The sequence below is a fragment of the Molothrus aeneus genome, chromosome 3 (assembly GCF_037042795.1).
Source record: "Molothrus aeneus isolate 106 chromosome 3, BPBGC_Maene_1.0, whole genome shotgun sequence".
Classification (NCBI taxonomy): Eukaryota; Metazoa; Chordata; class Aves; order Passeriformes; family Icteridae; genus Molothrus; species Molothrus aeneus.
The window spans coordinates 98368129-98395735 of record NC_089648.1 but is presented as its reverse complement, the minus strand read 5'-3'; the positions used below and the strand labels follow the sequence as shown (position 1 = coordinate 98395735).

The following is a 27607-nucleotide window of genomic DNA, read 5'->3' as shown; positions in this document are numbered from 1 at the left end:
GATGGTAGAAAGCTCTATTTGTGGACATTGTTATGATGAGAGCTCAGTGTCAGCAAAGAAATCAAAAGGCACTCCAAAATTACAGATTAAATTGAACAAACGTGATTGTATACCTTCAATCAAAAAAAAAATTGATCTGTATTTGCAAACTCATGCAAGTGATTTCTAACTTTCAACCAGTCATTCTTCATCCAAGAGCTGGTCTTTTTTTCTCAAGTGAATTAGAGCTTGCACAAAGCACTCTCACTTGCTCAGTCCTCTTCACATCTTTCTCCCATTGCTCAACACTAACACTTTTAGTGGAGTTTCTTGCAAATAGCTCCTCTCCTCTTTACTTCCTTTACTGCCAAATCCTGGGACTGCATTGGTGCGTTTTCCACAGACAGTGTATTCAAAGGTGTTAAAACAGCAGAGTTTCAGAGCTAAATTAATGCTCTGCAACAACATTGCAGTATCAATTTTTATTTTGAGAATGAATTTGAAGAATTTTGAACATAATTGAGCTCTTTAGTTAAAAAGAGCCAAACAAACTAAATCAAAAAGTCATGAAGATGTTGCAAAGAAAAGGTTGGAGGAAAAGGATTGCTAAGACTTAAATACTACAACTTTGTGAAGAAATTCCATATTGAAAAATGTGAGTTGTGGTAGCAGACTTGCAGAGCAAAGCCATATGGATCTATTTAGTCAGAACCACTTAAAAATGGCTATCCCACATGCTGAAAGATATCTAGAATGTGCATCTAAATTTCAATAAATCAAACTCTGGGTAAAGTTATGTTTCTGCTCAGAAATAGAAAGGTGGTTGGAATAGGTATTTCTAGGGTGTGTTTATTGACTATGCATTTATGATTTTCTTCCTGCAGATGGGGAAAAAATGACACAACAGTATAGGTAAAATGGAAGTCTCTATAAGCAAGTAGATCTCCCAAAGTATTTAAGTAAGATGGAAACATGAAATAAATTCTACTAATGGCCTACATTACATTACAAAAATGGAATATTGCCATTAAATGGTTTGTACTTTTGTTGCAATGCTGTTAAGGATGATACACCTAAAGATCACACACATACACACATGAATATAGATACAAGCCTTTCACTGGACTGTGTTATTATCAAGAATGAAAACAATATTTTGGATCTATGGTGCTTTACTGAAAAGGCCATGCAAATTCAACAGATAAGTAAGCTTAGCTAAACCAATGTAAAAGATACGCATTAGCTTTCAGCTGCCACGCTATTTAAAAAAATATTGTAAGCACATATATAAAACATATGGGTGCATTTTAATGGGTGTTTTTCAGCAGAGCATGACAGCTTGAGATCCCAGAGGAACACTGCACAGTGCACTGCTGCCCTCTGGCTGGAGCCTGAAAGAATAAAATTTGAATATATACTTGGGTGCATGACATGATCACCTTGACTTGCTGGAGACATGTTAGCTAACAAATTCAATTCTCTTTTCATATCTCATGAAACATGAAGCCTGGTTAGAAGCATGGCATTTCCAAATAGAAAATGAGCTACTGTATGAAGGGGTTTGTAGCTTTTGTATTATTTTTTGGATCCTACATCACAAAAGAGATCAAGTTATGATGTGTACCAGGGGTATGAGGTACCTCCATTTCTCATTGCATACATTCAACATAAAATTTTCCTGAGCAATGATATTATAGAGTTTCACTACATTTTCACTGTGTCCCTAGTGTTCCATTACATTATATGTCTAACTGTAGCTGTACACCACTTTTTCTGACTGCTTTGCTACTCTGTTTCTTCTGGTATATTTTCTTCCATACACTCACCATGGATAGATTTCTCTCATTAAAAATATTGTGAAAAAGTAAATGATAAAAAATAAAAATGATGATAAAGCTATTATTATTTTAAAAGCATCATTATTAAAAATAATGATTAAAAATAATTTTTAATCTCCTAAAATATATAGCGTAGCAGTCTGTTCAATGATCTCACAGCAACATGGGACCCAGCAAACGATGAAAACGAGCCATCCTATTACAGCTGTAAACACTGTGAACATACCATGCATCAGTATAGACTATCTTAGTGCATCATAAATTACACTGTGGAGTCCCTCATCAAAACACTGCCACTTTCCATGGTCATCTACCTGGCTCCAGTTTCATTCTCTCTAACACTCTGACGTATTCCAGATCATCTAATCTAAATTTTCCTTTATGAAAACCTGCTGCTATGTTTTAACTGTAACATATAGGAAGAAAAGATAGTATTCTGCTCCTTAGCTACATCCTCTACATGCCTGAAAACCATTAGCAAAACCTGTATTCTGTCTCCACTTTCTGAGCTACACAATTCAGTTATTCCTAGTAAATAGGTCCTACCTAGATGTATTCATTTACTTTGGTGCCCAGATTTTCTCCAATAAATCTGCAAGTCTTTGAAGTGTGTCACCTTATTACCAAATACTGAGAAGAATTTAATTGAGCAAAATGATCAGGTTTTTGTTCTTGCAAGCTATAGCCTTGTTAATATTTCCTGATCTGCCTCTTCTATGCAATGCTGAGCTGGTGAAAGGAACACAGCCAGATTCCTCCCTGAACAAGCACAAACTGAGGCTCCTCACATCCTTGTCTCAGTGTAGTATCCTGCATTTACTCTTATTCAAGTACATATTTCTCCCTTGAGGCCCCACTCTGGAAGTGTTCAACTCCACACTGAGTGAGGCTCCAAGAAAACCTGTTCTAGAGGAAAGTGTCTCTGCCCAATGCAAGGGGCTTGTAACTAGATGACTATTAAGACTCCTTTTAACTCAAACCATTCTACGGTTCTATGATTTTATGAAATCCTATGAAAAATCATCAAGAGCATATGCAAGATTACGGATGCCGGGTTTTTTTTTATTTTATAACACTACACTTATTTCTATTATCTAACTAATAATGTTCTAGACATTGACCTCAGACCTGTAGAAGAGTGAAGTGTACTTTCAGGCAACACTTGAAGATCAAATGTTAATGATACAACACTCAATAATAATTAACTTCAGCTGAGCAGAGTGAAGTAATTAACTTTTTCTTGTTGTCTTTCTAAGGAATATGCATGAAAACTTAGTTGGGGATACATGCAAATTTAAAATTCATTTGAAATAAGTTGAAATAAATGTTTTTGTGCTTTCTGACAGAATTGGAGTTACTCTATTTTGATTACATAGCATATATTTAGGAAAAGGTATTGAACAATATTGACCAAAATTTGGGACCCACTAGCTTCAGACTCCATCTGTGAACTTTGTAGTTTAAAAAAAATATCATTCATTTGCCAGAAACATGAAATGTTTTCATTTAATCATATATCAATGTCTTTTCAGAGTATGAGTCATCAAGGAGTATGAGTCACTACTTAGAAAATACCTGTAGGTTTATTTTACTGGTTTACCTTATCTCATTATAACTGCTTATAACTTGTAGAACATCAGAACATTAGACACCTGAGGTTTTTTGGTTTATAAATAATGGCTTTCTGTCAATCTAGTCAGGTAGTTGGACATACAGCAAGAGGTTTAGTTATGATATTATTTTTTCAATGTTGTGATAAGAAAATATATGGATAATATATGTAGTATATATCATAAACTTCATGTTTATTAAATTCAGTTGTATATATTTTTTAAGTGAAGGTATACAGTGGCATATAAATTATAAATCCAAGACAAATGAGAAAATGTCTTATAAACCCACACCAACGAATAACTATTAATCTGTGTGACTACTGAGACTAAATATTAAGTATGCTAAGTAAGCTCTCTGAGCAAGTAAATAATTTTTATGTGTGTCTTCTGCCAAGAGTTTGTGAAAATGGTAAGTAACCAGAAAGAGAAGAGAGAAGTCAAATTTCCAGAGCCCCCGAAGAAGTGCTTGGGCAGCAGCAGATTTTTTTTCAGAATGGGAAATTCTGCTTAAATGCAAGGCTATGCAAATATATGCCCAATGCAAATTAACCTCTAGCAAAGAAAAATATTCCCCTATATGCCTGAAAATTGGGCATTCAAAAATGTATCATGAGAGTAAGAGGGAGAATCAAATCCACACACCAATCACAGACATGGGAATTCATCGTGTTTCTTTAGGTTATTTATTTCTTCTTGCTACCTGAGTATAAAACGAGTTCTTTGGAATCACACAAAAAGCTTTAGCATACCAGGTGCTACATTTCAAGTACAATACTTTGTAGAGGAAGAATGGAAGGTCCATCAGTAGGCAAGTTACACATTCCTGTTCACACCTTCCTAATTCTGCAAGTTGACAGAGGCATTGACTGAATCTTGTTTTTACTCCACTGATGACCAAACTTTCACTGACAAATTCCTACACATAGATCAAAATATTGTGACAAGAAAAAGAACACCAGAAATCATTGTTAATGCAGAGGTGGTGTAAGAAACAAAAGTTATCTTTAATAATAAAGGATGACAGCAGTAACAAGAACAAAGAGCAAATCTAAACCTCACCTCCTGCTATTCCTAAAAAGTATTTTTCTTTACACCAGCTGCCATTTCTAATTTTAGGATTGGGTCTTTTGTCCCTCTATTTTAACCACGAATTTTCAATCTCTGAATTTGCATCTTAAATGTTTCTTTCTTATTTCAACTTACTCTTTCTGCTCCTCTCCTCAGTTGTTTTCTGCATGCTTGATAAAATCAAGTTTCCTAAAAAGTACAGTTTAAGCTCTAAATTCTCTGGCTTTTTTGACTTTTTTTTTCCTCATTTGCCATTTTAATCTGAATTAACCCATTAACCATCAAAACAGATATAAAACCAACTCATTTTTTATTGCACAGTGGCCTGACACTGCTGACTTACTATTACTATTCCCTCTTCAAGTCACCATTTGATTTCTTTTAATATTTTTATTAACTATAATTCTTGAAAACTACATTCAGCAGCAGAATTCATGATGTATAGATTACTATATAATCCATCCTATCTTTTTTATTTATATCCATTAAGATACTGATTCCTGCCTCTCAGGTCCTACAGCCTCAGTCCTTTGCCCCTCTCTCTACAATGTTCATTGTTCTAGCTTATGTTTTAAATCAAACTCATATTCTTTTGGTTTAGCAACCCATCAGTTACTGAATAGGCTGGAACAAATCCCATAACCATACTGAACACAAAATTCCCCGCCTTCCCCAGTTCTAAACCCCACTCCTCATCACTGTCCTCATCACTCCCATTTTTCTGCATGTTATATGGTCCTGTTACAGTTGAATAGTTGCTCTTCTCCATTTCACGTTCTCTTTTCTTCTTTTCACCAGCAGGTCTGCCAAAAAAAACTCCACCTGTTTCTTAAAAGCTTGTTAATGTCACTTCATTAATATATCAGCTTTGTGCTGCATGATTGTATATGGACAATTAAGTGTAATTAACATGTACTATACAAAGGAGGGGGGGAAATCCCAAAGCATTAAAAAGTTTTTAAATATATTTAAAACTAATTTCAAGAATCTGAGCCATTCACTGTATGCATTTACACAGCACCACTACAGAAGAGTGCTCCTTCTAAATAAAATATCCCAGGCATTTATTCCTTTCACTATCCATTTCTTCAGTTTCTAACTCATAATGTTTCATGGCAACAAAGTATCGGATAAAAGTTTCGCCTAATGCTTCCGTAATGCACGTATCTTTCTCGAGTGCAACCAGAGCATCTTCTAGTTTCAGAGGGATAGAGGAGTGTTTCAGATCAGCAGTGTGATCTTCCTCCTCAAGCATATCATCATACCTGAGTCCTCTCTTTACTCCATCTAGACCTGCAGCAATAGTAGCAGCAAGGACCAGGTATGGGTTTGCTGCAGCAGAACTTAATTTATTCTCCATGTAAGTGCCTTTTCCACCATGGCATTTGACATTAAAGGCACAGCTGTTATCATTATATGCCCACTTTGCATTTACAGTCTCTTTTGATTCTTTACTGTATTTGGAATAAGACTTGCGGCAGCTGGTGGTAGGAGCCATCAGGCAGCTGATAGCTGCTGTGTGTGCCAAGAGACCTGACAACCAGTTTATTCCAAGCTCTGAGAGCTCCTCAACTCCATAACCGGCAGAAAACAAATTCTTCTGGCCATTCAGATCCCACAGGCTGTGTGATAGAGCCCCCGAATTGTAGAATCCTGATTCTGAGAAAAAGCTAGCCACGTAGTTATACTTCTTAGCCACCTCTTTAAGGCCTGTTCTGAATGTGAAGGCACTGTCAGCTGCATCTAGGCCAAATGCTGGATGAAAAGTGATCTCCATTTGCCCAGGCCCACTGGAAGAAGAAAAGCTTTCAATGTTGGCACCAGCATAATACATTCCTTCAATGAGCTCCTGAATGAAAGTCTGGTCATGGTTATTTAGTATCGTGGCTGCAGGAAAGGATATTGTCTTTGAATTTACAACCTCAGTAATGCCATAAATACAAAATTCATAAGTGAATGCAGAGTGCAAAGAAAAACCATTGTCCTGAAGCTGGCTCAGCTGTTTCTTGGCAATGTGCCTTGGGGAGGTCATTAGTGGGGTGCCCAGCACGGTGAAGGAATCACATATCACTCTTGCAGTCTGCTCAGTCCAGGGTAGTATTCGAAATGTCGATAAATCAGGGTTCAGAATTATGTCACAATTGAAATTGGTTGCATTTATGTACTCTAATTCATTATCTTTAGGATTCAGCGTCAGTTCAAGGTAACTTCTGGGCATGGCAATACCATGAATTGCTTTCTCCTAAACACAGAGCAGAATGACATATTACCAAACCAGAAAACAGCTCAACGGTATTTTTATGGATGTAAAAGACATAAAATTCAGATTCTCGGGTAGAACAATGATATTTTCATAAAAGAACACTAAAATGCAGTGATCACTGATGTGAAGGGTAAGAGCCAGTTGCTGTGTCTTTATAAAGCAGACAACTTTCTGCAAGATTGTTATGAAAACTGTGCCATCAATGATCATTTTTAAAATTTCCATAAAGGACAAAAAAATTGTTCAACACTTTTCTTGCATGGTGTTTATATAATTATGGGTATCACCAGTTAGATGCATACTTTGCAAGTCAGACTTTTATCTATAGTTAGTCTATTTTACTAGTATTTTTTTAAGTAGACCCAAGTGACCACACAAGACTCATATGAATTCATTTCAGGCTGTAACTTCTCTTTAAATACTGTTTTTCAGATGCAATATTTAACAGAAAAATCTCACTTTCTAGACTTAAAAAGTTTGGGGCAAAATGCAGACAACACTTACAGGTGACAAAAATTCATAATTATACTTTCTTCTCCATTTGAACAGAAAGTGTCAACTGATGAAAATTAAATGCAGATAAGACCCCAAGGAAGGATCATCTACCTTTGATCAAGCACCTTTACAACTTCCCTTACGATCAAACATTTTTCTGATGAAAGCTGCAATTAGGCCAAGTTCTATCAAGTGAAATTTGTCTCATATTTACATCTTACCTTTATTCTTCTAAGGGAAAAAATTGCTATTTGTGTGAGCAGAGGAGACAGAACAAACCCAGAAAGGAGAAATCTCAGAGCAGAAAATAGCCAATTTTGCATTTTCATATGGAAACTGCGTATGGTGGCTTCTCTTAATATGATTGAATGAATGAATGAATGAATGAATGAATGAATGAATGAATGAATGAATGAATGAATGAAGTCTGTCTTCTTTTAAGCAGGTGGCAGTCAACAGTATCAATGTGTGACACCCATAACCAAACTCTGATGATCCCTGCTCCAAGATGTCTAAGCTGTCCCTTTGGTACTGAAAAAGGCATCAAAGGTGACTACCCCATAGTAGTACCTCTCCCTCCTTGAACACTGCTACCTAATTTATCCTGCTTCCTGATTGGATTTTTATTTCCTGAATCATTACTATGGCAAATATTGCTGTTAAATCATTGTGCAACTCAATGATATTTTCCTATCTTATTGATAATTATGACAATTTTCATAACTAAAATTATTGTATTTTCAGTCATTTTATTTCTTTCAGTGTTTACTCCTTTCTTTTTTTCAATTTAGAAATGTTTGGCAAACTAAAATTTTTATAACATGTTAAATCTGAAAAGATATTTCTGAGGGAAGAGATAATTAGAACTTCAAAGAACTGAAATTATTAGCCTTATCTAATTAGATTACTATTTGGAGGAAAGGAGGAATAAATTATTGTAGTGATGAAAGGAGTCTAGATCCTTTGGGAACATGAGCAAGGGTAGGGAACAGATAATTTGCTCTAAGTTGGAGTTGCTGCCTGCAGTATGAAAAAATATATAATTTAAGGATGGGGGCATGAAAACACATAAAGATACAACTAGAAACTAAAAACTTACTTGAAAAAAACGAGAAGGAACATTCTTTGATCTTGACACACCATGGAGGTCTATCGATTCAAATCTGACAAACTGCACGTTGTCCCTGGCCATCTGCTGCTTAATAAATTCAATATGAGAGAACAGGTAAAGGAGAGTTGGGTTTCCGAGGCCGTTTATGTCAGGGGCTCTGTTGAATGCTAGAAGTGAAGAGGAGTGTTCACGTCAAACAAAATGATGAATGCTGGAATAAGGCTCTCCTAAAAAGTGCAACAGTAGGAAATTGTGGCATGGGGTGTAAAAACAGAAATGACAAAAAGACATGGATCATGATAGAGTTTTGCAGATAAACACAAGTATTTTTCCCTGACATCCTGTATAAAATACCTTATTTTTTGGAATGGTCTGTAGTTTAAACTCTTTTTCAAGTTAAGAAGAGAACACATGGTAAAACCAGGAATTTATGAGGTTTGTTGAGGGGTTTTAGGAGCAAAAGCAGTAACTGGATACCTATTTCCCACTGAAAACTGACAGAATACAGGTGCTGTTTCTTCAATGACTTCTTAAAGTGTGTTGATACGGAAACATAATAAAAAGGCACTTGTCTTCTACTAAACCTTTCTCAAGGCCTCTTGAGGAGGATTACTTTCTTCTCCAGCACAGGCAGTGACTTTTAAGGGAAGTTTAGGCATTTATACATTTGCTGTTATGGAGTCATCAACTGTATTGCAGAAGCTGTAGGGCACTATAAACTTCTTGACATGAAGGCAATAACACCTGAGTACAGCTTCTATAACAGTGCAGAGAGATAGGCACAGAAACTTCCTTTTCTCCAACCTCAATCTCTCAGCCTGCTTTTCTTTGAAGTATCTATGCATTGTTTTTATTCAAGTTAAACTATATAAGGCATCAACTTCCACTTGATACAATAAACTAAAACAACCAAGAGTAAAATTATATATTAACAGGCAAAAAATTGGGGAAAATATATTTCTTTTCACATTTCTGGGAGAAAAGTGTTCCATTCTGAGGATGTGCGCAGATGAATTTATGCAGAAGTTTCAAATCCACAGTGAAAGATCACCAACAGCAAGCATTCAATGCCACCACCGTTCAAGTGGAGGTTTAAAGCTTCATGCTGATGCTCTTTTAAGGTTGGTGGATCCATCCCAATCTCTCCAGTAGAAAAGTACCCAAACTAGAGCAGATCTCCTCTAGCAGGAGCCAGCAGGCACAAACACAGCTTTTTGACCTCTCCTTTGGGGCGCAGGACTGCCAGTTGCAAGGCTTTAATAAGGCTCAGCAGATGGCCCAGCGCAAGGCCGTCAGATTATTCCCTGAGAAGGCCACAAATTCATCTGTAGTCACAGACTTCTCAGAATCTTTGAGTATTACTGGAGCATCCTCCAGCTTAGATGGCAAGAAGGATACTTTAGGTCAGTCAAGTAAGAAAAAGTTAATAACAGTGCTTCCTGAGGAATGGCAGCTGAAAGCACAGAACAAATTTTAAGTCAGTAGGAGAACAGAGTAAAAATTGAGCAGAAAGAAAATAATTTTGTCACATTCACTTCTCTTCACGACATCTTTCTCTTTGGCCTGTTTCAGCTCTAAATTCCTTATGGAAATAACTTTTTCATCCCCAATGTCTTCTATGAGCACTGGGGCAATATGCCCTTTAAAAGATGAGCATTAAATAAGGAAGTCCTATTTAATAGTTTTGTGTAACACTCACTCTGTTGCAGGTGCTGCCAAAACACAAGCAGGGAGGACTGGCCTTGCCCTGCCTATGCCACCAAATTATTTGAATACCACTTCAGTCATCCTTCAGTCATGTTGTTTTACAACATATGGGTTTACAGGCATTTACCAGATTAAACTTTTTTAGGAACATGACCAATATTTAGATGTTTATTAAGAGGTATAAACTGTGGCTGTTTAATAGTTTAACAGAACTTTAAAAGATTCTGAAAATCGTCTTAAAGTTTATATCAAGAGAAGTTTTTTTTTTATTCCAGGGACAGAAACCTGAGGCTTTTACCTTTAAAGCAGTTGTAAAAGTAGGCTTGAGGCCTTATTTTATATGTTTAATTTCCTTGGCAAAGATGGTAAACATTTCCTGTCAACCACCTGTCACACTGAGATTTTTATGTCTTTGTATTGTTCAAAGTAAGGATTGGCTGACAACTCTTGACATCAGTCAACTTTTAATGTAAATTTTGCAAGTATTTCTTAAAATATCCTGAAATGTTGTCTGTTAAATTTTCATCTACTGAACAAATATTTTTCAGGTAAAAATATATAAATTATGAAAAAAAGCAACTTTAATTCTGCTCCAATTAATTCTTTAAAACAATATTCCTGAGAGATATAGATTCTTTTAATCAGTATCTAAGAAAAACACAAGTGTTATGTCATATTACTGATGTATAAATTCATTTTAAAAGTACAGCTACAAATATACTGAATTTAAACATCTGCCAATGGCAGATAATTTTCCAAATTTTATATATGTGTGTCTTGGAGCTAAAGTTATTTAAATAAATACATAATTCCATATGTGAACAAACATTAACAGAAAATTTATAAATATACAATTTTTCTAAAGAACACTAAGAAAGAAAAAAATTAATAACTAAAGGAGAAAGAATTTGTCTTCTCCAGTTAGACTTTTACAATCAAAGATATTTTTAAATTATGATAATAAATTGTATATATTGGTCTAGTATTAGTCTAGAATTAATCTATATACCCGTGTAGACACCCTGCTAATCAAAAGACACTTAATCATCTACAAGAGCTTTTTCCAAAATCTTTTAGAATCAACAGAAACAGTCATGCAGCCTTCACACACTTTTTAGAGTTCATCTTTTACACCATTTTCAGATTAGCTTTCTCATTGAAATAATGTTTCTGTAAATTGTAAGACAGATAAAAATGTCACCTCTGGTTGATTTTGGAAATATGTGAGGGGATTTGTTGCTTAAGTAATAATTAGTGAATAACTAGTAACTGCTCACTTTTCCACTGCATAGAACCCAAAATATATTTTCTGGGTAGCTGCTAAATAAATCACTGTCAAACTACATCCATGATTCTAACAAATAGTATAGTAGGGAACTCAATACTCTGTCTTTACTCAGTTCATATAGTCACCATCTGGAGCATTAGCTACCAGAGGTAAAGTAGCTAATACATATTTGACAGGCCTAGCTGATTTAGAATCACAGTCTAAAATTTTTATATTCTTCTAAGGGAGGATTCTATTTGCAAGTGTAATTTTTTCTCTAGGTTTCTGCCTACAAATAAGGGCATCTTCCTTTTTGTTTCAGAAAATTTGTTAAAGAAACAGTTCAATGAGATGCTTAAATTTTTGCTCATATTTTCATTTTAAAAATCAAATAAAAAATCCAAACTGGCCATCTTTCTTTAGGCAAATCATTAAATATCTACATCAGTTTGGGAGGACACAGGAAATAGCCAAATGTTTGTTTGTCTATGGTTCTGTCTGCATTTCCCATTTAAGTTACCACTGAGAAACAATTGGTAATATTCATGTTTCTATTGTAATTAGTACAAAATATCTACAAATATGAACTATGTTCACATATTTAAAACATATTAATAGCACAAAATTAAAAAATATTACAAATACTATTATTATTATCATTATTAGGGTGTCATTCTTATATTATTAATATTTCAATAATCCAGATTGCTAAGAGCAGCTAGGGCAAATAACTGACATCAGCTTTCCCTTCTCAGCAACAGAGAAGTGCCAAAACAGAAGAAAGTGCATGCCGCAGATCAATCTCTCATTTTCAACTTGTTCAAGGGTGTTAAAGCACACCACAACTCAAGTGAACAGTTTCTTAGTTCTAGAAGAGGCTCCTATGTTAGAAATCTAACACAGGGTGCTCTGCAGATCTTTGTTTGACCACTTTACAAAAACAGACACCTTATGTTGATGGTACTCACTAGAAATGAGCCCCACAGGATAATCACACACACTCCTCTAAATCCTTTGGAAATTACTGTCAGAACCAGTTTAAATGTCCGCTCTTCCTTACAGTGGTCTGGTTTGTATAGTTAGGAACAGCCAGTTTACTTGTTTTCACAGCATGTTGTTTACTGTTCTCACTTTTGCCTTCAAACATTAACCACCTTTATTTCTCAAACCTTATATGACAGCTTTTCCTACAGCTGATATAATTCGTATTGCTACTTTTCTATTCCCATCTGTTTTTTTGACATGGTAAGTAGACATTAGTTGCATTCAAATGCTCTATTGATGTAAACAGTGATGAGAAGCATCTTAGGTTGAAAAAAGTACGCAATTTCCATTTCTTTCTCACCTAAAAAAATGTTTCGCCAAAACCGCTCAATGATTTGATTTCTGCAGTAAAGCACATAAAAAGTTGTTTCCTACCTTGTATTTTAAGTCATCTTTGAGTCTCTTAACAGGGGAATAAATATGCAAGCCTACTAGAAACTCTCAAAGGATACGAGACAGTAAAAACATTTCCCTGATCTGTTTGACAGTGAACTTTTTAAGTCCATTTTTTTCCATTTATTTCTTTGTTCTATACTTGCTGGTTTTGCTTTATTTTTTAAACTTAATTGCAAAGCAGGCTTTTTACTGGCATGACCAGGCTTTTTTTACTGGCATGGAGAAGCTAGGCTTTTTCTTGAGTTCTCTGGCTAATTTAGAGACTGCCATATAGCTTCAATCAGCCATGAATTATTCTTTCTAAACTGTATGAAAACAACATGACACAGCTTCTCAGAGAAGATACATCTTCAAGAGTCAAATGCAAAGTACATTTTTATCTTTCAATAAGTGAGAGATGAAATAAATAACCTATATTTTTCCACATCCCGGAATATTTTATATAATATCTGCAATGAATGAGAAAATCATCACAGTTGTCTACAAAATTTAGAGGATTTGAAAACAAAATGTGCAGGTGTCTGAAAGAAATTTAAGTTATGAAATACCCAATGTAATTACCTAACTGATAATTCTAAGATTAAACTACACTGGCCTATCTTTCTTCAAAATCAAAAAGAAAATTTGGATTTATGAAGGAATCATTGAGCAAAGTTGTGTGAACCAAGGCGTACACTGTTGCAAACTGGAAAGTCCCTACTGGTCTAAAAATATTTGTCCTAATTAAAAAAAATCAGGATAATCATAGAACAGTTTGGGTTGAAAGAAACCTTAGAGATCATCTAGTTCTGGGGTCTGTTCCATGGGCAAGGACACCTTCCACTAGACCAGGTTGTTCAAATCCAATCTGGCCTTGAACACTTCTAGGATGAGAGAGAGCACTATGCTCAATGGGAAACAAGGTTAATTAGGGAAGAGACTTTGTACAGTATTGAAGGTAAGGACTAAACTTTTCATTAATAAGTTGTAGAAGAAGAGGCAGCTAGCAGCCATAACAAGCAAAGAATGCATTTCCCTTACATTAGGTCCAATCTAACAATTTTTGCAACCTTTAACTATTACTGTAAAGCAAGCAAGCATGTCCAGTGGGTGGGAAGAATTACTGCCAGAATACACCTCTTTCTCACACAGTCATGCCATGACTAGCTTACAACAAATACAAGAGACAGATGAGTTGGATCTCAGCTGAAAGAGGACAAAATAGATCAGAAAGACTGGATGGAAGTCCTGTCTGAGCATTTTTCTTTCATATAGATTAAGAGGAAAGATGGGAAATCATGCAGAGTCATAGAGGAGGATGATTTCATCTATTAGTATGGAAGATAGAGTACTAAAGAGTTTTTGGTTGTTTTGGTTTGTTCTTAGAGTTTGTTAGGTAAAAAAGAAATGGTCAGTTGTATACAGCTTAGTTTGTAAAGAAAAGGAAAGAAAAAGAAAAAAAAAAATTTTTTCAACAGAAAATAAGGGCAAGAGGGTTTAGAAAGGAGCTGAGCTTCAGCCCTGCTATGTTCCAACTCTGTTCAAAATGTAGAAAAAGAGAGAAAAATTGTGTGGAGCCACAGAAAAGGCATGAGGAAAGAACATGAAGGAACAGTTTATCTTTGGTTCTTTACTTTAGGAGAACTGCAAGAATGGCACAGATTGTGTCACATACAAAGTGGAAAAGGGTACCAAGTGAAAAAGACAGTCCTAAGTCCCAAAGTAAGACATTGTTATACTGCAGGAATTACAGCAGAGCCAGTGACTATGAAGGGACCACTTATATTCCCTGATTGTCCACCTGCAGCTCCCAAAGAGTCCCCATTTCTCTTTCCTTGTGACTGACTGGTTTTGCTGAGCAGAGTCAGTGGGGGCAGACATGTCTCCTCCAGGTGAGCACAGAGGACAGTGAAACCACATGGGGAGTTGAAATTTGGTAAAGACAGTGTGAGCAAATTTTTGCATGTCAAAAGAGAAAAGCCTAGGCTATTTCTTTGCTGAAGGATTCATAATTCTGTCCCTAAATATTAGGTAGCATTGTTTGTTAGTGCCTCATTATTAAAAATAAGAGCTTTGAACAAGTCAAGAGTAAGAATATGAGGTTAATATTGTAATAGAAAACAAGATTTCTAGTAGGATTGATGAAATCCACTTCTAAGTATGAAATACAGCCTGCTAGTATCTTCTTGAAATGTTTTTCTTTAAAAAGCCAAGTTAACAAAGGAACTTAGTGTTTGGGGTCAGCATGTGATTCTTGAAGCATTCAGACTTTCTTGTGCACTTGAAATTTCAACAGTCTCTAGGTAGCTATTGGTGCCTGCAGCCATAGCTGAAACATATTTTCTTTCTTCCGTTTCCTCTCAAGCAGTTCTTGGCCTCATGTTGGTCATATTTACATGGCTATTGACATATACTCAAGAATATGAGTCCTGTTGAGAGGACCTGCTTTGGGAGCTGTCCTGGATGCCCAGCTCTGCAGTCTGAACTGAGTAGATTTTAAAACATTTTTTATCCTGGCTACCTACCAAGACACACAAAGCAAATTTGAAGCCTCAGATGAGAGATTTATTCCAGTGCTTTGCTCAGCTACAGCTACCTGGGGGTGATGTAGTTTTGTAAGGTCCAGAAGAGCAATTTCTCCTCAGCCTGTGTGATGTCACCAGCCTCAGCTGGTCCTTCTGCCCAGAGTGCCTGCAGCTGCTGAGGCCACCCTCAGTCCCTGGCTCTGGGAGCCCACATCCCCCTGTGTCAGAGGAGATGATACACCAAGAGTCTGGGATATCATGATCCTTGGGTGCTTCATATTGCTTGAATAAAGTTATTTCCTCTGGCCTCCTCTCTGGCCGCTGTAGAATTAATATTCTAATGTAGCAGCATACAGAGCAGCACGTGGTAAGATTTCAGTTCAGAGAGGTCAGAACACACCTGCCCTATGTGCTATAGACACTATACATATAGCACATGCATGAATTCATCCTGTGTGCATGTACATACCATGAATGGTTATTTAATACTACTTGCATCTTTTACTATTATTCTCATCCTTCACTGTTTGGAACCATCCCTCTTTGTCTCCCAAGAATGCAGGCATTGAACAGCTTAAGAAGCACCTGGTAATTGATGACTACATACCAACTTGCAGAAATTCATGTCATTATCAGATATAGACACTTCAGCAAATAAAATTCCTAAATTCAGGTTAGTGCTGGCAGTATATTCACCTAATTAGCTGCATGTGTTAGTTTCTACCTTTCTTTCTTCCTTTCTAGCTTTAGATTGAGTTTTAGCTTTAGCTTCAGCTCCAGTTTCTCTGACATTGTTCAAGTAACATTTTTCTTACTAACCTAAGTATCTTACATGTCTGCTTCTTTCCCTTTATTTCTTCCCATGCTCAAGTACTTTTTTTTACAAAAGATATGACAAGAAATGGAAAAAATTCAGATCAGAATTTTGGAAAAAATATATTAATTTATCATTTTAGAGAGATGTTAGCCATGTAACTAACATGCCTTTGTATAAATCCTCTGATGTACTCTGAATCACTGATGCCCAGCTACGTGTTTTAACCTTTCTACTGCTGATCTCTAGAGATTGTCCCTTAATTCTGTACTTTTATAACAATAAAGTATATTCCTGTTTTGGCCATATCTCAACAGTGAGTAGATCTGAAATATAACTTCTTGTAATTTTTCCAAACATTTGGGATGAAGTCTTCTGATTTGAGTGAGTTCAAATATTTGAAAACTTGCAAATGATTGGAGATTGTATTTCAGATCTACTCAGAGTCAAGATATCTTTAGATCCAATAATTCGGGCACTTTGGTAACTGAAATATTAACATAATGTTTTAGTCCAAAAAAATGAAAATATTTAGGATTTGATCTTATCAATCAATAAATTACCACAGGCAACAATGAAATACGCAAAGGCTACGTTTATGCAAAGGCTCATTAAACAGTGCAGAAATTTATCTAGAACTTTCTTTTCTTCAGTTAAGTTACTGAATGTGTTCAATGAAAATTAAATTTTGAACACATACAGTTCTTATTAAGTAGAAACTATTTCTGTGCATTCCATTAACTAGTTGAAATGCACTGTGAGGCCTACCACTTGTTTAATCAAAGCCAAATGGAATCCAAACCTCATGAGATTCCAAAAATCTTTGATATTGAATACTTTTCTGGTGAGACCAAACAGTTTTCTCCCAGCTCCCCTCAAAGTTACTTCTCACCTGTAGGTCTCTTGCAGCCATCACTACCACCAGTCACTCAGGGCAGGGTTAATCCCAGGCAGCTTTAGGCATCTCAGAGTTAGACAAATGACTCAAATTAATCATCACGGGGCTTCTTCCCCACTGAGTGGAAATATACACCCACCTTCAGAGACCAGTTTTTCATCCACCTCTAGTACCTCTCTGAAGACAAAATGCCTCTCTTTTCTGACTAGGTAATAAGCTTGGATTAGCTACTTCAAGTTGAGTGGTTACAACCGGGTTGAAATTTCCCTGTGGAATCTACAACTAATCTCTTCAGTTCCCTCTACCTTGTAAGTGGTGTTATGACAAAGAATAATTAGTCCTATGTTTTTAAATATACTTGCTGGTTTTGCAGACAATGAGAACACAGTATTGTTAAAATTTTGATAATGGATTTTGCCAGCCTTTAACAATGTGAAAAACAATGTAGTCTGAAAAAGGAACAGCATCAATCACAGGCTGAGAAATAATCCTCTAAACTTTCTATTCTAATAGACATGAATAGAAAGTGGTTCAAGTGTGAAGTATCTTTTCACAGCTTTGTATTTGTCGTGCAGTGCCTTGAGTAAACACTAATACTGTTCATGGATTTCTTTTTCAGACTTGTTCAAACTGGGTAATACAAAATGTCTGCCAAGAAATCCTGCTGCAGCTGATAACAATTGACATGTTCAAATTGTCTGTTTTCAGAATATCTATAGTAGGATTTCTATCCATCTGTCAGGAGACTTGAAAAAAGCAGGATAAATTAATACTATTATAAATATTTCATTGCTATTATTATATTTTCTTATATAGTTAATGATGGATAAAGTATTTTATCAATGCAGAGATTCATATTTCTTGTATTAGCAAGATAAGTCAAAAGGCAAGATATCTGTCCTGGAAAGCTGATAATGTGATCTTCTACTGATGCTCATGGAAAGGTATTAATCTCATATTCATACAACTGACAAACTGATGTTTTTGTGCTTCCTGGAAACAGAACAACAAACTGTTCAAACCCATTACATTATCACAGCTAATAATAGTTTTCAGTTTGTTGATCCATCTAGCCCAGAAGCTTTTACAAAGAAATCACAGCCTATTAGTAGCAATTAATTGTCTCTACAAACACTTCCAAAATGGACTTACTGAACAGCATGAAAATAAGTGGAAGTTTTCTCTGCCTCATTTGCTTTTCTTCCCCTATAATTTGCAAGAGATGTTTTTGCGTTCCAGTCCTCTCACAAGACAAATAATTGAAAACACCATTCCTACATTGGAACAATTTCTACTGCTGGAAATGTTTTTTAAAAAAATAAACTTTAGGAAGTGCAGATGCCATCAGAGCTTTGCAGTATGTAGCAGAATTTTGGGAAATGCTGCCTTCACTCAGTTTAAATGAGGAAATATTTTAGTTTTAGTGAAAAAGACATGACCGCTAGTGCGTGAAAGTTTTGGCAGGCAGTTGGGCTTTATAAATACCTTGCTTAAAAAAAAAAAAAAAATAGAAAAAGCAGCATAGATGTAGAGCACAATATCCAATCCATCCTGATCACAGAGAAACCACAGGTGTCATATATCTCATGCACTAGCTCCAACTTAAATTTGCAGCTTAGCAAAACACCACAAAACTACAGGAGCATTTTCTTTAAGGGGAGAGCAGGTGATGTTTAAGTATCCTTACCATCGAGGCCTGGGGAGGAGTCAAACTGCACCTCAGGAGCTGTGCTGTCTGCAGGCGTAGGAGCTGCTGGAAGTCCCAGAATAAGGTGATCCACATTGCTTCCCACTGGTTGCTGCTGATCAGAGCCGGCAGAGCTGAGGACCAGGACAGTTTTGTTCTGCTGCCCCATTCCCTCCTTGTGGAAGCTGAGATACTTTTGCTTTTCCTCTCCAAAATGGGGACTAAAAGTCTCAAAGGGCCGGCCCTGCTTGTCAGCTGCTTTCTCCTGGGGTTTCAAATTTTTCTGAGCAAAAGTGCTGCCTGCCTTGCCACAGAAACTGGGCCCATGAGAAGGCAGATGACCTTCACTCAGCAGGTTTTTCAACTCTTGTAGACTTCGTTTAGAAATGCCAGGTGCCCCCTTGAAGGCCTCTGCAGTTCGGCTCCCTGGCATGGATGTGGCACTTCCCAGGGAGCCCATCTTTGTCACGTGAAACTTGACAATGTTTTCTTCCATCCCACCCCGTTCTTCTGGCTTACCCCCTGCCTGCTCACTGTGCTTCTCCCTCTGTGCTGCCTCCATGCAGCCACCTTTCTCTGCACCCCTCACAGGCTGCACACTTGTGGGCAGCTTCATCTGAGCTGCTGTATCTGTTTCCTCATGCATTTTTCCTAATATTCTTTTCCCAGTATCAGCATATTCCTGGGTTTCTTGTGTTTCTCCACACCTGTCTTCTTTACCATCGCTGCCAGAGTTGGAATTGTCATGACCTCCTCTGTCCTTTTGTGCTGCAGGAAAGATACTGGGGTTTTGGAGAGACTGCTCTGATGGCAGCTCTGAGCAACCAGTGGTTCCTTTAAGTGGACAAGGATCTGGGATTTTTGAGGTGCAGGAGAGCTCCATCTTCTCATTTTCTCGAGGAGGAACATACTTTGTAGGACCTTTGATTCCCTTTTTCTTTCTGAAACCACATATATTGTTGCCATCAACTTCATCATTGTCACTTTCAGATGTGTTCTGTAACCAGCAATAAAATATACAACCAAACAACATGCATGAATGACACAAACATGGCAATGGAGCACTACCACCTGCTGCATTCACCCTGTAGTACTTCCACTACTTCTCAATGATGGAAGTCTCAAAATGAACACTTTTTTTGACCTTTAAAATATAACACAGAATTCTTTTTCTTATGTTTTACAACAAAATTGGAGAGAACACCTTCATAATACTGCTCTTAGGAAGATTTAGTAGATTATAATAGGAGACATACTACGTTGTGTGACATCATTTACCAAATATGTCCTTCAAAGTTGAAAAAATGTATTTTAGTACTTACAATTAAGTATATTCCTGGTCATATTAAAAGTATTTGTATTTATAAAGGAAATTTATTGCCCTGAAACCAGAACACTGGCAATTCTTATGAGTGTGAGGATTGAAACCTGAAAATAAGCATCTTTTAAATTAATTTCAGGACATAATTTGGACAAATAACTGAACTTTCAGAACAGTGTTCAAAAGGAAAAACTCATATTTGGATGTTTAAATAGGAAAGAACCCGATGTTTACCTTTATATATGACACTGATATAGCTTATATTGTAGTGGTGGGAGCAGATTTTAAAATGGATGTAAACCTGTGGAAAAAGTGGAAAAAGGAGCTACAAAAAGTGATGTGCTTGCATTATCCCCAGATATATCACGTGTCCGGGTCACCATCTCTGCTAAGTGTCCTGATCTTATCTCAAGTGTGATTAATTTGATGGTGACAGGGAAAGGGACAGGAAATCAAAACCAGACACTTTCAAATTAAAAAAAATAGCACAGATTTCAATATTGTGAGTGATTAATTGTCACAATAGTGATTGAATTCTTCATCTCACAATGTCTTAAAAAAGACTCCCTAACTTAGTTTAACCAAAATCACTGCATATCCAATCACAAACCATTATATTACTAATGAATACCTACTGAATTAAGTCTTTAAGAGATATGAACACTACTTGGCTTGCTTGGATTGGGCTGGAATTAGCACCTGTAAAAACACTGGGAAATCCAGGGATATCCTCTGAATGAGACCATTCTTTACCTTTTCCACAAAGGAATAATCTGCACTCTCTCCAATTTCTGGATTTCCAGAAGAAGGGATCTGCACAAAAGCAAAGTGAATGCCAGTCTAGGTAAGGCAAAAGTGATTTCTTTTGGAAGACAAAAACACATAGAAGGAAAGGCAGAAGCATCCAGTGTGCATATGGAATGAAGGAGCATGGCCTACATTAAGTTCATTAAGAACTCCCCTTCTTTACTATTTTCTCACCATACTATTTTCCATCATTTTGTAATCAAAAGAGGTTCACGGCTTCTCTCCTAAAGAAGAGCTCACAGGAATGTTTCCTCCCTCTCTCCCACCTCTCCCAGTTTACCATGACAGGCTGTATGTACAGCTACTTTGGAGCTCACTGGGACCCTGCTGTTGGAGTGGCAGGCAGCTGGCCAGCAGCTCTGTGGGGAGGATAAACCCCTGACTCCCATGCACATATCCTGGCAGGGACATGCCTGTGGTGCTTACTTGCAATGAAACACAGTCACTGGTGCATTCACATCAGAAGTCCTTTCCTACCCCAGTTTTAGCACTCCGTGTTTAATGAACCCTTTTCTTCATCCAAGGGCTTTGGTTTATTCCCATAACACACCCTATAACATCCCATAAAAATATTCTGGGTGTTTGCTGATACCCCTTCACATTCACCCATGCAGAATAGACCTAATTCTTACAGCTCTGTACATTATGGAATAGAAACACAATAAAAAAGAAACTTTTTTGAAAAGAAAAGTGGACAAAACCAGATTGTAATTCAGAATTATAATTTTAATACTTTCCTTAGTAATACAAAAAGGGAATGAGGCTGGGGGAGAAACAGTAGTGGTGGAGGAACTAGAGTCTGCCAAATGGAAAAACACAGGTCTTAAAATAAAACATTCATCATATTTAATTTCTAAACGTGTAACATTATTTTTGAGAGAAAGTAGACAAGAGTTCCAGCTATGAAAGCTATAGTCATTCAAAAAAATTTTATTATCATTAATTTATGACAAATATTTGCATTAATATCTTCTGTGGCAGAGGCTGCCATCATCAAAATATCTTGATTTACAATTTATGGTGTTTTCAGAATTCTTTTGTTTCCTTTGAGTAACTCAAAACCAGTAACATAATCATAATACCTTATGCATTTCTGCTTTATAATGTATGCTGATAGCTATTGAAAAATTTTTAAATAGACAAAATTTTTGCCTGTTATCCATATTGTAGATCTCTAAAAATATTTGGCAAAATGACTGAAGGAAAGTTGAGCTCATCCTTTTTTATAACACCTCTACTGAAGTCAGGAAAAGGATTGTATAGATGTCAAAAGCAAAATGTCAGAAAAGTACTTATTCATATAACTAGCCATTCTAAAGGATTTCATGAACACAAGATACTATTCCCACACTATAATCCTTACCAAAACAAATTCCTTCTGAATAGACATGAGCAGGACTGATCACTTGTAATTTTGTAAATGGAAATTTTGTTTTGCAACAGACCGCTAATAACTGATCTGTCTATAGCAGTTTGCAAAGGTTTATTCTCCATGAAGAACTAGGATATGGTACTGCAGTTTGATTTTAGACCCAAAAGAAATACTATACTCATTACTCTTAAACAAAAACAGTGATCATTTTTAATTTCAAATAAAGAAATCTCTTACAATTATACAGAGAACAACCTATTAATTACTTTAGGTTCTCAGCACATTGCGCATTTTTGCAGGGAAATGACTCTTAATTTCTAAATAAACTCAGACATTATGGACTTTCATTTAGAAAATGTCATTTTTCATTTTAATTTAATTTAATTTCATTTCATTTCATTTCATTTCATTTCATTTCACTTCATTTCATTCACAGTATTTTCTGCAGTGAAATAAACATTTCTATATTTGTTGCAAGGTACTACTACAGCATCTCTTCATATTAAAGACAGTCAAATACGTGAGATAGAACACAGATTTAGACTTATTTGTTTAGTAGTTTATGTGGTGTTTACCATCAGAAAAGGCTTGGTACATGCGTACAGAGAGGAGACCACCCAGGAATAGGACTTATGAATTGTCTGTTTAACTTTTTATTTCTTGAAAGGATTTTTTTTCTACATAAGACAGGGATGATTAAGTGAAATAGTGCCTTAAAAGAGATACAATGAGCTAGCTATAAATCATTACTTAATTTAATTGGACCATATGTCGTACTGTGCTGAGAGGAAAGTAAAACAGTCATAGCATTAATATAGCAAATATTCTGACTACTTTTAATTTCCTTTCTGAGTGCTCCCACACTTTGTTGCTCTGCATCAACAGCGCTAGGAAATAAGCTACTTTAAAGTTCTTTTACCCAACATTTGTTTCAGCATGAATTAATTTTTGTTTGCTGATTTTCAAAAATTTGCTTGCACCGTAAGCCAGAGGTCTTGGCAGTTCTGAAATTTGCTTCTCTGTCTTAGCAAGTGAACACTTGGGCAGCAATTCAAATATTCCTGCCAGAAGAATCAGCTCCAAAATACAAACAGTGTGAGCCACATTGTGTGACAGATCTGAGATTTAGGTTCTAAAGTTTTATCTGATGTTATTTTTCATTGATATTTATTGGTACTTGCCCAAGCTCTGATTTCTGTTAGGTCTACTTGTGCTAGTGCTGAAATTTGTGCTGATACATCGATTCCCTCTGCACTGGAGTTTGCACCTGGTAAGGCTTCAGGTAGAGGAGGACCAGTGCAAGTCCTACAAGAGGCAGGAACAGTAGGCTGGATCACACTTCATTTCCCTTTATAGATAATCTCAACTCATAATAAGACAGTTTTAACTCATGAAATGACAGTTTTACTCGTCTTCACTTTGTGCCAGCTGTGTTGCTCTGAGTACACAAGAGTCTGGATGTCTCTGACTATCAACAGATAAGGACTACACTTAAGCTTTGCAGCTGCATGTTAAGGCACCATGCAGGCAGGAAGAGAAGAGAACAGAGGACAGTAACAGCAGACAACTATTTCAGCAGATGAAATTGCTCGCTCTACTTAACCAGATTAAATGACGCTTCTGGCATGTGACCAGGATTCTACATCTGAGGGACATTCTATATCTTGTGGTAACACAGAAAATATAAATCTAAAACAATTTTTCTTAATCAGTTTGTGTTCATTCAGGGCTTTGTACAGTCCTGAAGTGAAGCATTAACTGCATCATGAAATACAGCACTGCCAAAAGGCAGTTCAACTGTAAACCTGCCGAGCTGAGAGCATTGGAAATGTAAAGTGTTGCCTTTGGGAGAAATAACAAATACTGAGTTTTGTGGTGCATGAAACAGGTGAAAATCCAGGGCAATTCTTGAACTTTTGCCTTAAAATGTTATTATAGGTGACTGAAAATATACCTGTAGTGTTCTATGTGGCAAATTCAGATGCTGCAGAGGGAGCCTTCCATTTTTCTCCTACTTTTTGTTTGTGTAGGCATCAGTGTCATGACTTCAGGCAAGACTGCAAGCACTATTGTATTTTATAAACCTCTCTCAAAAACATATTGACAAAAAGAGACATGGAAATGAAAAAGATAAACTCTCCATAAAGCATTTGAAAGGAGGGGAAAAAAGAGAGAAACAAAGTTAGTTTAAAAGGAGCTCTGAGTAACTCTAGATGAAGAGCTACAGAAGGATTTCTATCAAAGGAAAAGATGTAAGAGGCAAGGTGCAACTCTAGCAGGAGCTTTAGTATACCTAATCAATAAAATAACCCAATGTTCCTGCTACTGACTACCTAAAAAAGTGATGCAAGCATTCAACAAAAGACAATAGGAACTAAGTCACATTTCTCATTTTTTATTTCATATCGTTAACTGATTGTTAAGATGTCAACTTGTGATGATCTTTTTGACTCAGTGCTATAGATTTTTCAAGAATGAAAGATTATTTTTGCAAATAACATCTAAATGTCAAAATCTGGTAAGCCTAAGAAGTAGAAGAACTTGGGAAACTAAAACAAAAGTAAAAAATATATAAGGTTTGGTTGGATGAATTTTCTTATATATGAAAAGTTAATTTCTTCACTTAGGTTATATTTTTTTTATCACATAAAACACTGCTGAAAAACTGAAATTAAATGTTTCCAGTCTAAAAAAATGTAAAAATGTTGTTCAGGTCATGCTGACATGGGACATTATTCTCATTGTTTGAAATTTTTTCTGGTTCTAAGTCAAAAGCCAGTTTTTTAGTGTTTTCAAATACTGTCATATTCCAAATGCTGAGGAACTTTTTCTGTCCCACTCTGGCTGTCGTGAGGTTACCCTTTACAGTTCTCCCAGTTTGGTACATCAAGTTTATTTAATCTTTTTGTGTAGTAATGAATTTCAAATACTTGAAGCCAAGTCAGCAGGAGGTTTTGCACTCAACAGTACCCATAAAGCAAGTAGTTCTGTGTCCAAGTGATTTCCCTGCCCCTTTCCCTGGCAGGAGGAAAGCATTGCCCTGCTGCTTCCCCAACAACCAGGCAGCAAAGGAGCAGAGGACGCAAGAACAAATTATCTACTGCTGAGAATTAATGAAGCTTCCCTGGAGTCACTGGAGCTACAAAGATTTGAACCAGGACAGAATCTGGGCACGGAGTTGTACTGAGGACAACACAGATATTTCCAGGGAGTATCTCCAAGCACAGAGAGGGGGTTTGGCTCTTGGGTGCAGTGCTAAAACAAGGCGTGTGTGCGACGATAAACAAACACTGATTGTTTGTAAGCCACAAACATGAGGATCACATACTTTGTCAAGATATTGCTGTGACTAATTTCTCCCTCAGTGACCTTGTTTGATAAAGTGGCTCTTTGAGAGTGATTTACAGCTACAAAAACCTTGTTGTGAAGGATGTGAAAGTGGCATAAATGTTAGGTACATCTCATTATTATGCAGTTTGAGAAGCTGAAGCACAAACTTGCCATAGGTCAAGGGAGATGTGTGGCAATGTGAGAAGCAGAAGGAATCTCCTTCCTTCTTTGAAACTTTTAAATATTCTCAAGATTATTAATATCCTTCATGTGAAAATTAATGGAGTGAAGTTAACTAACAATATTGTGCTACTTATTTTCACATCTAACATCTGCCATTGTCTGTTACACCCATTCAAAGCCTTCATACTACATACACAATTATCAGAAAAGATTCTCAAGGTCGTTGATTATCTTGCTGCTTAAAAGCAACAGAGTTGTCCTTGTAACAAGATTATTTGTAATTACTTTCCCTTGACTATGTTACCTGCATTGTGTTAAAAAAATCTCTAAATAAGGCAGAGTCTCAAAATGAATAAGCTCAAAATGAATAATGATCTTTCCTTCACAGTGGTTTGGGACCACAGAAGTATGAATTCAGGACTAGAATCTGCTTTAAAATGCAATTATATAGAAACTAAGCATTTCCATTTGGGTCAGTAGCCTGACTCAAGAGTGTCACTTTCTTACCCAGGTCAGATCTCGATCCACAGATTGTAGTGCTTTCATTTAGGTTAATGAAGTCAAAGCCAATATGTTTCTCCAATAATATTAATAGGATCAGATTTCAGACATCTATTTCTGTTACTTTTGATAAAGCTATAAATGAAATGAATAGGAAGTCAAAATCTCTTGGACTTGCTTCCTAAAGCAAATGGAGTGTTTTCAGTTTAAACAAGAAGCCTGTCTTTGACCTCCATTTCCTTCAGAATCAGACCATGCTCAACATACATGCATGAAGAGCCTTGCACATAATTCACAAGGAGCAACACACTCACTTGAAACCTTGAAGTAGATGCAAGAAGTATTTTATATCAGTATATCTGCTTGGAAATCATTTATGATCAATCTCTTACCTGCTGACTAAGATCTTCTTTTTTGTTCATGTCCACTTCATTCTAGTTCTGGTCACCATTAGAAATGGCCTAGTAAGAGTCTGGTAGAAAGATATCCCATATTTATAGGCACAGACACAATGAAGGTTAGTTCAAACAGAATTGCTGTTAAGTTCTTTTCCCAGAAGGCCACGCAGATGATGAACCATGGAGAGCAACCCCAATGACTCATGGCCAAGAGCACTGCTCTCTGGAACAGCACAGAAGTACTAAACTGACAAACATGCATTATTAAGCTGCCTGCCTGGAAACAAAGACAACTGAGCATAAAACTGGTTTGCTCAACTTTTCCCCTCACAAAAGGCTTTTGTCCCGTAACAAGCCATTTCTGTTCTGGAATAGAAGCTATTGTTAGGCTCCTTAGAGGTAAAACCTATACTGGGCATTACAACAGCAGTATGTTTTTGAGGCACATGAACAGGGATTTGAAAGGCACAGAACACTGTAAGAAAACATGCAGCACCAGCCAGTTATTCTGGCTTGCATGTTGTAAATTAATAGTGATGCATCTGGTTGTATTAGAATCGGAGAGGGGTCTTTTTTGCATTAGATATCTAAAAATATTTCAAGATTAGATAGTTAAACTTGTCTTTCTGTTTTTTCTTTTTATTTTTCAGGTTTAATATGTATTCAAAGGACTGTTTTTAACTGACGTTTCATTCATTCAAATTCCTTTGGATGACATAAAATTAAAGGATGGCCATTGTTGTGCTTACAGGAGCCCAACCTAATAACCAATCACTCAATAAATTCAAGTAAACATGATGTTCAGATTTAATTATGTGAAAACTCAGATTTGGCATTCTTTTAATACTCAAAAAAAAAAAAGTTTTTAACCCAAAATAACGACTATGCACTAGGAGTTATAATTCACAAAAATCTTGGGCATCACCAGTCCAATGCATAAATATAAATGCCCAAGTCCTAAACTGGGATTCTGAAAATCATTCTTTTTCTTGTAGGCCAGAGATCCTACAT

At 36.3% G+C, this 27607-nt stretch overlaps 1 protein-coding gene across 3 annotated transcripts in view; it reads right to left on the bottom strand.

Moving 5' to 3' along the window:
• Positions 1–4090: 4090 nt before the first annotated feature.
• LGSN (lengsin, lens protein with glutamine synthetase domain) overlaps positions 4091–27607 on the bottom strand; it is a 61861-nt gene continuing 38344 nt past the window's right edge. Inside the window, exons 1-5 of one of the 3 annotated variants that reach the window (XM_066545916.1) lie at positions 26591–26620; positions 20759–20818; positions 18685–19681; positions 8356–8534; positions 4091–6740 (exon numbers count right to left, since the gene is read on the bottom strand). In XM_066545916.1, coding sequence (XP_066402013.1) covers positions 5541–6740; positions 8356–8534; positions 18685–19681; positions 20759–20818; positions 26591–26620 — 2466 coding nt within the window. In that variant the 3' untranslated portion in view covers positions 4091–5540. Of the gene's footprint in view, positions 6741–8355; positions 8535–18684; positions 19682–20758; positions 20819–26590; positions 26704–27607 lie in introns of those variants that run through there. The other 2 variants (XM_066545918.1, XM_066545915.1) reach the window with 2 other exon arrangements.